The 13,308-nt window shown below is 48.7% G+C and overlaps 1 protein-coding gene across 2 annotated transcripts in view; it reads right to left on the bottom strand.

The window, feature by feature from the left end:
- ATP11C (ATPase phospholipid transporting 11C) overlaps positions 1-10,695 on the bottom strand; it is a 42,026-nt gene extending 31,331 nt beyond the window's left edge. The window contains exons 1-3 of one of the 2 annotated variants that reach the window (XM_026036002.1): positions 10,522-10,695; positions 4,886-5,005; positions 2,738-2,827 (exon numbers count right to left, since the gene is read on the bottom strand). In XM_026036002.1, coding sequence (XP_025891787.1) covers positions 2,738-2,827; positions 4,886-5,005; positions 10,522-10,536 — 225 coding nt within the window. In that variant the 5' untranslated portion in view covers positions 10,537-10,695. The remainder of the gene's footprint in view (positions 1-2,737; positions 2,828-4,885; positions 5,006-10,521) is intronic. The other variant, XM_026036000.1, reaches the window with a different exon arrangement.
- Positions 10,696-13,308: the final 2,613 nt, after the last annotated feature.

The following is a 13,308-nucleotide window of genomic DNA, read 5'->3' as shown; positions in this document are numbered from 1 at the left end:
GCTGCAGAGGCAGGGATGCTCACCAGAGCTGCTCTGTGTTCCCACAAAGCTGCTTTGTCTTGCTCCACTTATTTGTGTTTTGCTGGCACGCTCACAAAACAACAGAATCTGTATTTATTGTTTTAGGCCCTCTGTAAAAAGCACAAAGCTGTTCTCATCTGCTGKGAGGAAGCCACTTGGAAATTTTTAACTCTTTGAAATAGCGCTTTTTTTTTTTTTGTAATTTTGCCTGGTACCTTTGGACCCAGAGAAGGGATTCAAAAGGCATCAAGAGGTGAACAGAAACACCTCAAAAGTAGCCAGGTAAGTGATAGTTTAGGGCAAGGGTAAACAAAGAGAAAAAAAAAAACAAAGATTTCCAGGAGCAGAAACTCTTATTTACTGTGTTGTATGGAGACACCACACAAAGCACGTTATGCCCAGATGGCCACATATTAAAGCCAAAACTGAAGCATAGCTCAGTCAACCAAAATTCATCTTGTAAAATAGGACAGATCATCGAAATACAGCAGCAATTTTTGCTTTTAACGAAGAAAGGCGAGCAAGAGAGCAGAGATTCACACYACGCTTGCTGGCACTCCCACAGCTGTGCAACAGGGCTGTTCTCYGCATTGGACGAGATCCAGCTGTGAATATACATTTATTCAGGCAAGCAGTTTGATTTTGCTCCATACAAATGCTGTTATAGCKACAGTAGTAGATATTGCAAACATARTAACTTCTCTACATACTTGGAGATTACTGCTGTACTCCCTTCACATCCCACAGCTCAAGRCTGGTCTTCTCTCCCTCTCCCATGAAAAACACCTCAGAACAAAGACTCTTTTGAAGTTATTTTTGAGATATTTTAGGGCTTTAACAGCTTAATTTGGACGCACTTAAAAGTGGCAAACCCTTCYGTTATTAAGTTTCCTCCTAATTCACTGTTTACAAAACTAAAGCCCTAGTCCAGAAACCATCGTTTCCAACCAAAAGTAACGTTTTTCCATTTTTGGCACCTCCTGCATGAGCTTATCGCTGTCAAATTGGTCTGTCCAACAACAAAGATCAACTACATTATTCAAAGCATTCTTTTTTCCCCAGAAAAAAATATTCACAGTTACCTTTTAAGTGTTGCAATGAATCAGTTACTCATACCCCTGTCAGTCTACTACTTGGTAGCTTATGTTTAATGCATGGAGTTTGACTATGGGCTATGGGGCAGGCAGAGCAACCTCACCACATGGTGCTGGGTGGATCTTGCAGCTTCCTTAAGAACCTCCACATACAGAGACCAGCCACCAAGTGCTCTGATATGTGACTTGCAATGAAGCACTTAGGGTAATTCTATTAAGGTAATTATAGGATAAGCACCAACATTGAGCTAGAGATGACATTTATCAAGCTAAGCCCTAGATATTTTAAGTTAATGAAATTATTTTGAATGCTTCAAGATAAGTGAAGTCTCCAGCAGCTGGGGAAGTAGGAGTGCCTGGCAGCTGCCCGTTACTCTGTGGGACAGCAACTGTGTTAGTGCCACCAGCTTTGTTGGTGGCTTTTGGGTTTTGTCTCTAGTGGGACACGTGTGTTGCTTCCTTATAATAGAGGTGACCATGGCCCACAAAACAGAAATGAGAAAAGACACGGCTCTGTGCTCATCTGTGTAAGCCCATGACCAAAATGGGTAGCAGCCAGTTTGGACCTCAAGGAGATGCTCAAGCATGGCACAGAATATTCCTTGTTCTGAGCATCAGTGGAGCTCCTGTAGTACCACGTCACTGCAGAACCAGCTGCACAAAAGGGACATCCCAACTCCAGGGCATTGCCTCGGTACGAGGCAAATTACAAATGCATCCTGACAAGGTGGAACAGGGCCAGCAGAATCAAGCCATGGATGGCAGCCAGCTGCTGCTCGGGGACACTGGCCTTTCACATAATGCTGCCGTTAGGAGCCATCCTCAGCAGTTAGGCTGGGATCACCTCTTTCTGCAGCAGCCTCTGGAGCAGTCATAAACCCTAATCCTTTACATTAAGGGCAAAAACTTGCAGGCACTCATGTCTGAAACAGGCAGGCTACAACAAAATGACGAGTCAGCAAAGGCCAGAGAATCCCCGGGTGATTCTCCCAAGCTTCCTTCCAATCCCTTCCCCCAAATACATTTGGACAGCCCGCTTTTCTTTCAGTTGACAGGACAGAAACAYGAGTATTTGGGTTTGCTCAGGATTTGTCTTTATCCCATGACACAAAGCAGAGCAGAAGACATTTAGCAAACTTGATATACAGCAATTTCATTCCAGAACCTCTGCCCTCCTAGAGCTCACCTGAGTTTCACTGCAGACAACCTGTCTGTCCTGCTTGCCTTGACACTTACTACAACTAAGGCYGAGCACACATCATTCAGTCAGAAAAACACAAGTCATTTTATAGAGGCAATAAAGCAGCTCAAGCCTGCTCTGAACTCTGCTGCACTCTATATACACTTATTTCCACTGCTTCACCAGGCCTAACAGTGCTTAAGAGGTAAGGGGGCTTTCAAGTAGTTTCAGCAGGTATTTGAACGTGGTCTCAGGTCTAAATATTTTAATTATTATTACAATTCTAGCATGCAATTCAAGGTGTAACAGATCTTCCAATAAAAAGCAAATGATGCTTACAAGCACTCAGAGAGTCAGCTTTAAATATCCACTGGCTTTCAAGTTGTGCTTAAAATCTGCATTTAAACAATCAAGAAAAAAGCTCAAGGTAAAACCCTCTTACTTGCACAAGGAAGATGATGAGGAAGTAGAAGTTGGCAATTCTTCTGAACTGTTCAAAGAGGTTTTTCGGAAGGAAGTTCCAGATCGTGTACTGTGGGAGGAAGAGAAACAGGACAACTTTCAGCTTTCCACACACGAATATGAACAGATCAGGACAGAGAACTCACCATGGGCTATATCTCCAGATCCGTGCAAAACAGGGAATGACTTTTCAACCTAAAATATGTCGATCTATTCTACCTGGTAAATGAATCCCTATTCTGATTTCACTGCAGTTGCTGCCAGAGGTGGAATCCGTGGTGGCCAGGTCCCTATCACCATGACAGGGCCTCCTGGAGTGATTTCCTGGCATTTTTGCTTAATGGGTGTCCATGAAGAGCAGCAGACTCATACAGACCAGGCCAGGAAGGGCCACACACCCATGGTTTTGCCAGGCAAATTATTTAAAATGGTGTCTCAGTGTTTTAACCATCTGTTGCTGTGACACATGTATGCCAGAGGGCCAGGGAAATGGGCTTCACAGGATGTCACAGTCTACTCAAGTAGAAATTCCTTGGCCTTCCTGGAAGATGCACCTCTTAAAACTCCAGCATGATGCACCTCCATGCTAAGAGGCAACCCACCTCCTATCTGGTCTTCCAACAAGACCCTTCCAACTTTGTGTGTCTCCACTGGTTCACAGAACTGCTGGGGAGCAGGCCAAAAAAAAGTCACCAAATCTCTTATTTTGTCAAAGTAGCCAGGTAAAACAGTTGGAAACGAGGAAGGATAACAGAGATAAAAACAACTGGATTTGTTTCAGCAATTAGCCTCTAGATAGACATTTGGAGAAGCATGAGCTAACGAAGAGGTAACCTACATTAAAGGGAATTTAAAATCAACGTGGAAAATAACAGGTCTAATATGGGCTTCTTCCAAGAAAGGATAATGAATTGCAAATACTCAAGAAAAATGTTTTYAAAAAGACTGGGCGGGTAGGAAAACCTCATGCTTAGCAAATATAAAATGGACACAAAAGAACAAGAACACAACACTCAGAAATAATCAAGGACGACTGATAAAATTAGTGCTAAAGCAAACCAAGCCACAGGAAGCTGTTCTCTGAAGGAGGCAACTTGCATGCCAGGGAAAGCAGTGGGAATGCTACAAAGTTCAAAAGTGTTTAGATTTAAAACTTTCCCTGAAAAAATGCCCTCAATATAGGGACAAGTTTTAAAATATTTTTTTTTGTATTTGTATTTTTTTTATTTGTACCGCTAGTAGAACTGAGGCCTCACTGTATGCTGAGCATCACGAGCCACCAGCAATGCAACACGTATCCAGCTGTGCTGCCGCCACTTGATGCCACTTGTTTGATGCTTTACTTCATTTTTTTTTCCCATGTCTTTTGAAATAGCTTCACAAATGTCAAGGAAAGAGCCAAACAAAAAGCAGGCAGGTGTCATCAGACAAGTTTTCCCACACAATACGAACATTTTCCTTCTCATCCAAAAGGATAAACAGAATGTTATTTTTGTCCTAATTCAAGGAAAGGGAAAAAAGCACTGAACAAGAATAGTAGAACGACATTTATCTGTCAATTTATACAATAATCCCCACTTCCTCTCCCAAATCTTAGCTGCTGTCATATCATATGCTCCATTATACTTAACCTTGCCTTTTTTCACAGGGGAATTCCAGAAAGCCTCAAGAACAGCATCGCCACGTGCTTGGCAATCCTCCCACACGGAGAAACCCCTGCACATCCTCATGGGAATGAGTGGAGGGGAAAAAGTGAACAGGAAAACTGCAGTATTGTTGAGGGATACGCTTTGGGTTGCATGGCATGGATGTGAATCCAGGCCCTCAGGGGCTGCAGGGGTTTCAGCACCCTGGGGCTGATGCCTGCGCATCACTCGTGTGCCCTCAGGGAGCACTTTGCAGCATCTGGCTCCTTCCAGGCACCGGGGCAAGGGGCTGCAGCTGCACGGTCACTCCAAGGGCTCTCACTTGCATTGCAAAGGAAGGCTCTAATTACTTGAGGAGGGACTTGCAATAAAAAATATTAATAAAAAAACATAATTTACAAGAAGGTGAGGCCAGAGTGCTTGCACAGGAGCCTGTGCACAGGGTGGGTAGGCGTTGCCAGCCGCACCGAGGTCACGCTCACCTTGGATGAGACGATCCTGTTGTCGCAGAACTTCTGTGCCACGTAGGCGTCCGCTTCCGAGACCGGCCGGTGCCCAACCACCACGGTGCGCGTGCCCACTCGCTTCTCCTCCCCGGCGCACTGCGGGCACAAGCAGAGCAGGCAGGTTAAGCTCCAAACCCTACATGTGGTTGTTCCTGACRCCAAGCAAGTCCCCATGCCCATGGGGACAGGACAGGTTGAGCCCTCCGTGGCTGGCGGTCACCGCTTCCCTGTTCCACTGGCTACCTCCAAAATCCCGTCCGGGGTTGTCCTCCCAAACAAGCACCTCCAAGCACCACCACACAGATCTGCAAACACCCTCAGCCCACCATTTATCTCCCTTTGCATTTCAGGCTTGGTTTTCTGCAAGGTGCCTCTTTAATCCTCAGCTACCTTCCGACGCAGCAGTGTGGACAGCAGAYGCTTTCCAGGACATCTGCACTTGGGAGCAGCACCACGTGGTCCTCCTTAATAAGCAGGAACGTAGCCTTACCAAGCAATCATTAGGGATACACTTATCTTCTAAGCATCCCTTCCTATTTCCTATTCCCGATTTGGAGACACCCATTTACGGACACCGAACATTCTGCCAGTATTTCTTGGCAGAAACAACAACAGACTCAATTCCCATGGCAGCTTCATGACTTATACCGGGATCACAGAGAAGGCACTGGAAATAGCGCCTTCTTCATGCTTGTTTTCCCTTCAAATCTACCTGGAATATCCTTACCTCTTGCTCCACGAGCTCGCTCCCGTGGGCATCGCCCACCCCACGGCCCTTCATGCTCGGCCCTCGCCAGCTYGGCTCCTCACGCGCCGTCTCCCAACGCAGGACACCCGCTCCGKCACCGCCGGGATCCAGCACGTGCTCCACTGCTCTCCAAGGAGCAGCCCAAATCCGCACACGCGATCCCAGTCCCCGGGAAGCCAGCACGGCAGCGYGGTCATCCCTGGATGCTCCCAAGTAATTCCATTTCAGCGGAGAGACTGCACAAAGTCCCTGCACCTCCGCATGCCACCAGACCAGGGCATGGAGCAGAGAGCAGGGCTCGGCTTTTCTCCTTCTCTTGCTTTTATTTATTTATTTCCCCAGGGAGAAAGAGATGTCGCGTGTGAGCGATAACCTGTCGTCACRGTGTCACAGGGGCTTAGCGACAGCCCCCCTTTGCTCGGTAGCACTCAGAGGAAAGATAAGGGAATAACAGGAAGGGAAGTATTTATAGCCCCTGGGATCCAGGTCAGGCAAGGAAAGAATTTCTGTCCTCCCAGCTAAAATAGACTCGATGCATTCTCGCTTTCGCGTGCACATGCCAAACTGCCAAGCGCAGAGCAAACTGCGTGTGGAAAGGGGTTGTTCTGGACACAAAATCCAYCGTGAGGGTCCACAAACGGGCACCCATGGATTGCACCCACGACACCAAAACCGCATGGGTGCGGGGACTCCCTGAGCTCTGACCGTTAAGCAAAGTGGGAGCTTCATCCAAAGAACTTGCAGGCTCCTCTGCACGTTTCTGTTATCTGGSTCTCTAGCAATGATACACTGCACAGGGATGGCCAAAGCATCAGACGCCCACGCGCAAACCACCTTCCTGCCCTCGCACATTTATAGCGCGRAGGACGGAAGCGCCCAGCAGGGCCCTTCTCTGTCTATTCTCAGAGCACAAAAATCCACCAGGTTCAACACGAATCCAGCAAGCGCTTTCCTTGGCACACCTACGCTTGGAAATCACAACAGAATAAGTTAGGGCATCTTCACCCATTTCATCCACTGCAAGGGGCCACGGGGCGAGGGGCTCCGGCACAGACCCCTGTCTGGTGCCGAGAGCCTTCCCTGTGTGCCTAAAAACTTCATCTTGTAGCACTGAATAAATCAAATAMAGACCTTAACCCAACACTTTGTGTTAAAGTCGCATGCAGAAAACAGCACCCCTGAAAATACAAGAACACATCAAAAATTAAAAAGTGTGCACATTGAATTTAATGGAAGTTTTGCATGTGAAACTCCGTATTTGATGAAACTTTGTTAAATACACTGGCAATCTTTAGACAAGTATCAATAGATGTAACCACACTCCTTAAAAATGACCTGTTCCAATGGGGAAACACAGTAGGGTCCCTCTCCTGCACTGYCCAGCTCCTCACTGCTTGGCACACACAAGATATTCAGCAAAGTAAAAAGGACYGTTTCCACAGAAATAAGGCAATAAGAAAACCAGAAACCTGGGTACCATCTGGTTTCAGCCAAAACCAGGGCGGCTTAAACAACCGCGATTAACGGAGGATCTGTGGTTAGGCAGGCTACAACCAGACCGTTTCGCCTTTCTGACATCCCATTTCTCAGCACTCTGATTTCTCAGAAGCAAACTAGCACCAAAAACCATGCTGCAGGCTTGGACTTCATGGGCATTTCCAAGAGACCTCAGTTCCCTTAAGAGGAGAAGGAGTGGGGGGAAAAAGATGCCTCTTTAGCTCAGGCCGTGTGTTTTTGAAGCTAGGTTTGGGGATTTTCGAGCATTCCCAGCAAAAGCTGTTTTTGCTATTCAAGGGCATTAACAGACGGTCAAGCTGCCGAAACACCAACAGATCCCGCTCGTGCTTTTCCAGCTCTCATTAATCCTCAACCCTAGAGCTTGTTTGCTTCGAAACCCCCCCAGGGCAGGTGCCGAAACCGCAAAGYGCTGGTGGGGCACGGGCTGCCACAGAGCTCCTGCCTGGAGCCCTGCGTCCCGAGCAACAAGCAGGACCCGGGGATGGAAAAGGCCCTCTGGAAACCACGGTGCCAGCAGAGCAGGAGGAAGCGGGAGCTTCCTCTCCCCGCGGGCCAGGCCGCGGGAGGCGGGGATCCGCCGAGCAGAAACAATAAAGCTCTCGGAAAACACGCCTGGAAGAACATGCAGCGACGCTTACTAGGCGAGACCATCTATAATTAGCCAGGGAAACCTGAAATGCAAAGCACGCAACGCCCCGGGACGGAAGAATAAACCCAGGTTACGGTGTGATGGATAACAGCTCACATTGAGGGTTTTGCTGTAACCTCTACAGCACGTCAGAAGAAATACAAGGCCTAACATCAAATTTCTCTCTTTTTTTTTCCCAATTGCCAAAAATTGAACACRCGTTTCGATAGCGACGCCTACCCGCATGACAGGAGCACCTTGGCGGGCGCTGCAGTCACAGCTGCTATTTTGACAACCGCGCTTCATGTGCCGTCACTCGACAAATGACTCTCCAGGTTGCTAATAGATGGCAACGTCTTAATGACAGCTCTCAGCAGAGACCTGCGGGGTGGTTTAGGGACCGACTGCCATTCCTTTGTGAAAAGTATAAAATATGTGGATTAGCCCATGGAGAACAGACTTTTTCCTCTAACACCTTCCAGCAAAAATTTAAACTCTGATAGAAGAAAGGAAAATGTCACCTGGATGCAATTCGAGGGACCGTCTCGTTGCCCAGCGGGGTTTTAGGGAGCACTGCACATTGCACAGCAGCTACGAGACTCATCTCTCCTGCCCTGGCTACGCACTGTGGCCTCCTCCACCTGCCCACAAAAATCCCCCCTTCCTACAAGTTGAGTATTAAAGCTTTAGATTTAACTATTGCAAAAAGTCCCGGGATTTCCAGGAGTAGAGACTTGGAAAGCGAATGTGAGGCCAGGTGAGGCCGTGTCCTCCCTTGGAATGTTGTTCCAGGAAGCAAAGATCTGGGAAGAAAAGACCCAAAGACCCTCTTGGTGCCCAGCACAGCCCCAACCACCACTAGTGCCAGTCCCTGCTCCCACACGGAGCCAGTTCGACTGGTTCCATGCAGGGGATGCTCCAATGTCCATGCTGGTGAGAAGACAGGAACCACACAGATGTTGGGAGGGCATCCCCATCTCCTCGGTCACCTCAGAGAGCCCTGCCTGCAGCAAAGTCCATGTCCTGTCCAGGAGAGTCACCCCCTCTCCTCCTGCATGGGGGCTTCCTATAGACATGGGCAGCTTTCAAATATTCACCCACCTTGGCCATATGAGGAGCAGCTATTTTAGCAATGAATTGCTACTTTTTCCCTGCCATAAGCAGTACTTCTGAAAAGAAGGCATTAGGGATAATAGCTATTATTGTATGTTATCCAAATTTAAAAGGCTCATACAAACACATCAATAAGCTCACGAAAGATCAGCTGGGACCTGGCATTTTGCTAGGTAGTAAGTCTTTCTTCCATCACTGAAGGACGGGAGCTCCTTGAAGGCCCTGGATCAGAGCACAGCTGGAATTAAAAGCACCAGTGGATGCAACTCATCACCAAACAGCATTTATGGCTTGAAGCAATGGAAGCCGTAAGCTGAGGGAGATGGTTTAAGTTCCATCCCCCAGCAGTTCCAAAATCCTTAGCCTGAATTTGGGCAAACCTCACAGTGCACCTCGCTTCCCCTCTCCATGTGGGTAAACTCCTACCACCAGTCTGTCTTTGCAGTGCCCGACCTACTTAAACCCGACTGCTCCAGTGGCAGAGTGGTGCAGCYGTGAGCAGCGAGCGCCCTTTGCCCAGGGTCCCACGTGTCCCCCGGGACCCCCCTTCGTCACTTGGTCTCCCAGATGTCACACGCAGGATGCACTTGGCACCCAACAGAAGCTACCTGGCTTGTTAAAAATTAGCAAATCCTGGTAAAAATTAATGCAGATTTCAACACTGRAGACAAACTCCTGCTATCTGGAGTGGAGAGGTCATCCCAGAGCCTGTGCAGGGAGGTTYGCTTCCACAAGGAGCCAGCGGGAGCCAATGTAATAAGAAATAGGCTATTCTGAAACCTGCAAATAACATTGCTTAATTATAACTTCCATACAACAAACAAGTGCCTATGCCACCTACCACCCCCCTGTTTTCAGAGAGCAGTGGCAAGAAAATATTTGCTTTTTGATTTTCTGTAGTTTCAAAAGGCATTTGAACCAAAACGAACTAACCAAAAGAAACTCCTTTTGTGTTTGCTTTAGATACCTTCTTCAAGCTACAAAGTAAATACAAGCCAGTTATAGAAAAAGGACTAGTAAGAACCACAGGCGCCTAAAAATTCCTCTGCTAAAACTGGAGGTAGTTTTACTGCACGAGTACAAAGCTCAAGGATTTGAGTGAAATAAGGGCTTATATTAAATACACATAGAAGTAGGATTAATTCATGTTGCTTGGCTTAGATCTCACAAATCATTTAAAATCTGATCGCTGCTGTGTTGTTCCATTATCACAGAAGTGGTAGAAAAGACAATCTACATTACCAAAAAACCCCCAAAACAACCCCAAAAAACGAATTCTGCAAATATAAAAACACATCCTAAAGCAACCTAAAAGTTCCGCGCTGCTTAACTTTTCTGCAATAAAACCATGGGCAACATTTACAATTTTAAAGAGCCCCCACAAATTAAAAACAACCCCTTCAAGTGTCAGGACAGTCTCGAAACACCAACCCGAGTACCTGCCTCACTGCCTGSTCAGTCTTATCGCCCAACTAATACATTTTTAATTACCACTTTCCGTGCCAATTTTTATATTACTTTTTGTACTCAGCCCTTTCTATGCAAGCACACGCAACGCTTTGACAAAGCACTTAATAATTTAACAGCTCAACAGACTCCRCTTACCCACACGGACCACATTTTGGGCAGATCTCCCAATTACAGCGAGAGCTCCATAGATCCAAATCAATCCCACCGTTTCCCTTGCTTCCAAAGGGAAGAGGCGATGTCATGCAGGCTTCTCCAGGGAAAAACGAAGCAGAACAGCAGCAACAAAAAAGCCTGCGTGTTTAAAATAGTAAGAGCTGATAGGTGCAAAGGAGAAGCAGCTCGAGCTGAGCRGAGCTCGGAGTGCGGATCCCAACACAGCACCTGGAACGCCTTCGGAAGGAGGAGCCTTCGGCTGGGGGAGCGGGAACACGGCCACATTGGCTYGTTTTGCACCCAGAGGGGATTTTTGCTGTTCATTTCTAACCAAAAGAGTGAAGTTCGGCRCCTTAGGAAAACAAAGGTTAACATTTAACACGAGTATCTGGTGTCTGGGATGAAGCTCCTGCTGGTGCTGCCATTGGAGGGAAATGTGGGGTGGGAAGGACACCAGGAATAAGAGCAGGTTAACAAGCCAAACCACTGTAATGCACAGAATGTTAAGTAGCAGAAAAAAAATATAAGGTGTGGAAAAAACGGGCTACTACTTCTTTAGCAAGAGGGAGGATAACACATCAATGTTTCCTRTATGTCAGGGGGCTGCACCAGGAAACTGAGCTCCCTGCCAGGTGGGGTGATCCCAGGGGACCATGGCAGCGCTATGGGGCTCACTCACCACCTTCTCGTTGAGGATGATGATGATGAAGAGGCTCATGAGGATGCAGCTACACAGACTTGGGTCCGTGCAGTTCCCTCTCATAAGCAAAGAGTCGCACTGTGGCACCTCTATGGGCAAGGGCATCACCTGGAAGGGACCCGGATGGCTCCAGCAGGGTGGGAGGGCATCCTCTGAGCTCCTCTCCATTGCACTTTGGATATAATCCACTTTTATTAAGGCAGTGTCACACCAGGGCGAGGTGAGCAGCCCTGCACAGATGGTCTCTGCATCCCAGTCTCCTGTCCCCATGGATGTGCTGCCTCCCGCACGCGCTYGCAGCAAGGTCGCCCTTAGCTTCAGGAAGGACGAGAGGCCAGAGAGCACCGAGCTCTGAACAAGCTGAGCGTCCTGGAAAAGCTGATTCCCTGAATAACACTCGGGATACAAAGGCAGAGGAAGGGATGGGTGTGGAGAGGGGAAGGACGGCTGGAAGGGCACAACAACAGCCCCTTCATGGTGGTGCAGAAGGGAGGCCCTGGCCTCAGGGAAACGCTGTGCAGACGGGTGACAAATCCCGGCCGGACACGCTGCCGCCGGCACCGCAGGCCTGGGACAGGCCGCTTCCCTTCCGAGGAACCGGCGGGCTCGGCCCYGCCGCGCAATGGTCCCATGATAAGCGCGGGCGAGAGGAAGTGAATGGTGCCAGCGCGCCTGGAAGCGGCGCGGGGGCTGCCGTCAAGGTGCCGCCCGCGGAGCCAGGCACGGGCAGCCGCCCTCGTCCCTCCTAACGAGGGGCCCAGGATTGTGTCACATGGATGAAAACCAGGCCACGTCCCCTCAGATGAGGGCACTCAGTCTCCTCCTGGGCTATGGAAACCCTCTCCTGAAAGCGCTGGGAAAAGCAAATGAGGCTTCTGCCTCCCCGGCCCCTGAACGCTGGGATGGAGGCCGTGGAGCAGGGGACATTGCACTGCTAGAGCAAACAAGTGCTCCTGCCCGGGGCAGCAGGACCTCCCGAGCACGCACAGGAGAGCAGGGCCATCTGCACGAATCCCACTGCGGTCCTCAGGATCCTCAGCACAGGAACAAAATCCCCAGGATACAGCAAAAGAGACGGAAATTCCCCTCATTAGCAGCAGTGGGGACACAACAACAAGGAAGGTGCTCGAGAGAGGGGACTTCTGAACCTCCTCCTCCTTGCATCTTGTCAAAGGGGTTGGAGAGCTTCTCTATCCACACCCATTCACTCATCCACATCCATTCAAGGAAAGACTAGTCCCACTCCCTGCTTTTCAAACCTTAAAGGGGGAGAACAGCCTTTTCCTGAAAAGGGCAGAAGTCTGAACAGTGGGGATGAAAGACCAGGCACCCCACAGACCCCAAGTACCAAGAGGAGCATCAATGCTCTTGGCCCCTTAGCCAAGGAGTCTGCAAGGTCCAAAGCCACCAGCTTGTAATTAAGCTGCCTCTTTCTCCAAACCTGGTATTTTAGCGCTCAAAGAAAGCAGGAAGGCAAGAGCAGAACGTGGTTTTGTGCTCCTGCATTTGGCATCCCAAGGGAAACAAAGCAACACCTCCACAGTGACGAAAAAAACTAGAGGAGGAGGTTTTTTTGGTGCCTTTTCTGTTTTCTTCCCCCTCTTTCCCTCTCAGAGACGGCCTTGCCACAAATCACAGCCTCCTGCTTTCTCCCAGCAAATATGCCACTCAGTCCATAATTACAACCTCAACTCAGCAGCATTTTCCAGAAAGTCAGAATCACACGCGGCGCAGAAAGCCAGCGGATATCGATTGGGATAGCATTGCTAAACGGCTGGCATTTTCTGGAAAAACGCTTCTGCTCAGAGCCCTTGCCCTTTGGAAGTCAGGAAAACTTCAACCCTTTTCCCTGGCCCTGCTGGCAGCCGTGGGTTACGAAACCATCATCCATATTGAAAGGGAAGGGGCATTTTTTTGGTGGCATCCTGGGAACACTCAGGAGTCCAGAGCCGCAGGAGGGTTTTAAGCAAAAGCCCAAACGTTTCTCTGAGGTGGCAGAGGAACTGCAGCGAGGTCAGGCCCTTCAGCAAAGCCTTCCTCCCTCCTCCTCCTCTTCCCCTGCTCCAGCT

The sequence above is a fragment of the Nothoprocta perdicaria genome, unplaced genomic scaffold (genome assembly GCF_003342845.1).
Source record: "Nothoprocta perdicaria isolate Ctin4 unplaced genomic scaffold, notPer1 scaffold_17, whole genome shotgun sequence".
NCBI lineage: Eukaryota > Metazoa > Chordata > Aves > Tinamiformes > Tinamidae > Nothoprocta > Nothoprocta perdicaria.
The sequence above is the reverse complement of the archived record's forward strand: the minus strand, read 5'-3'. Positions and strand labels throughout refer to the sequence as shown.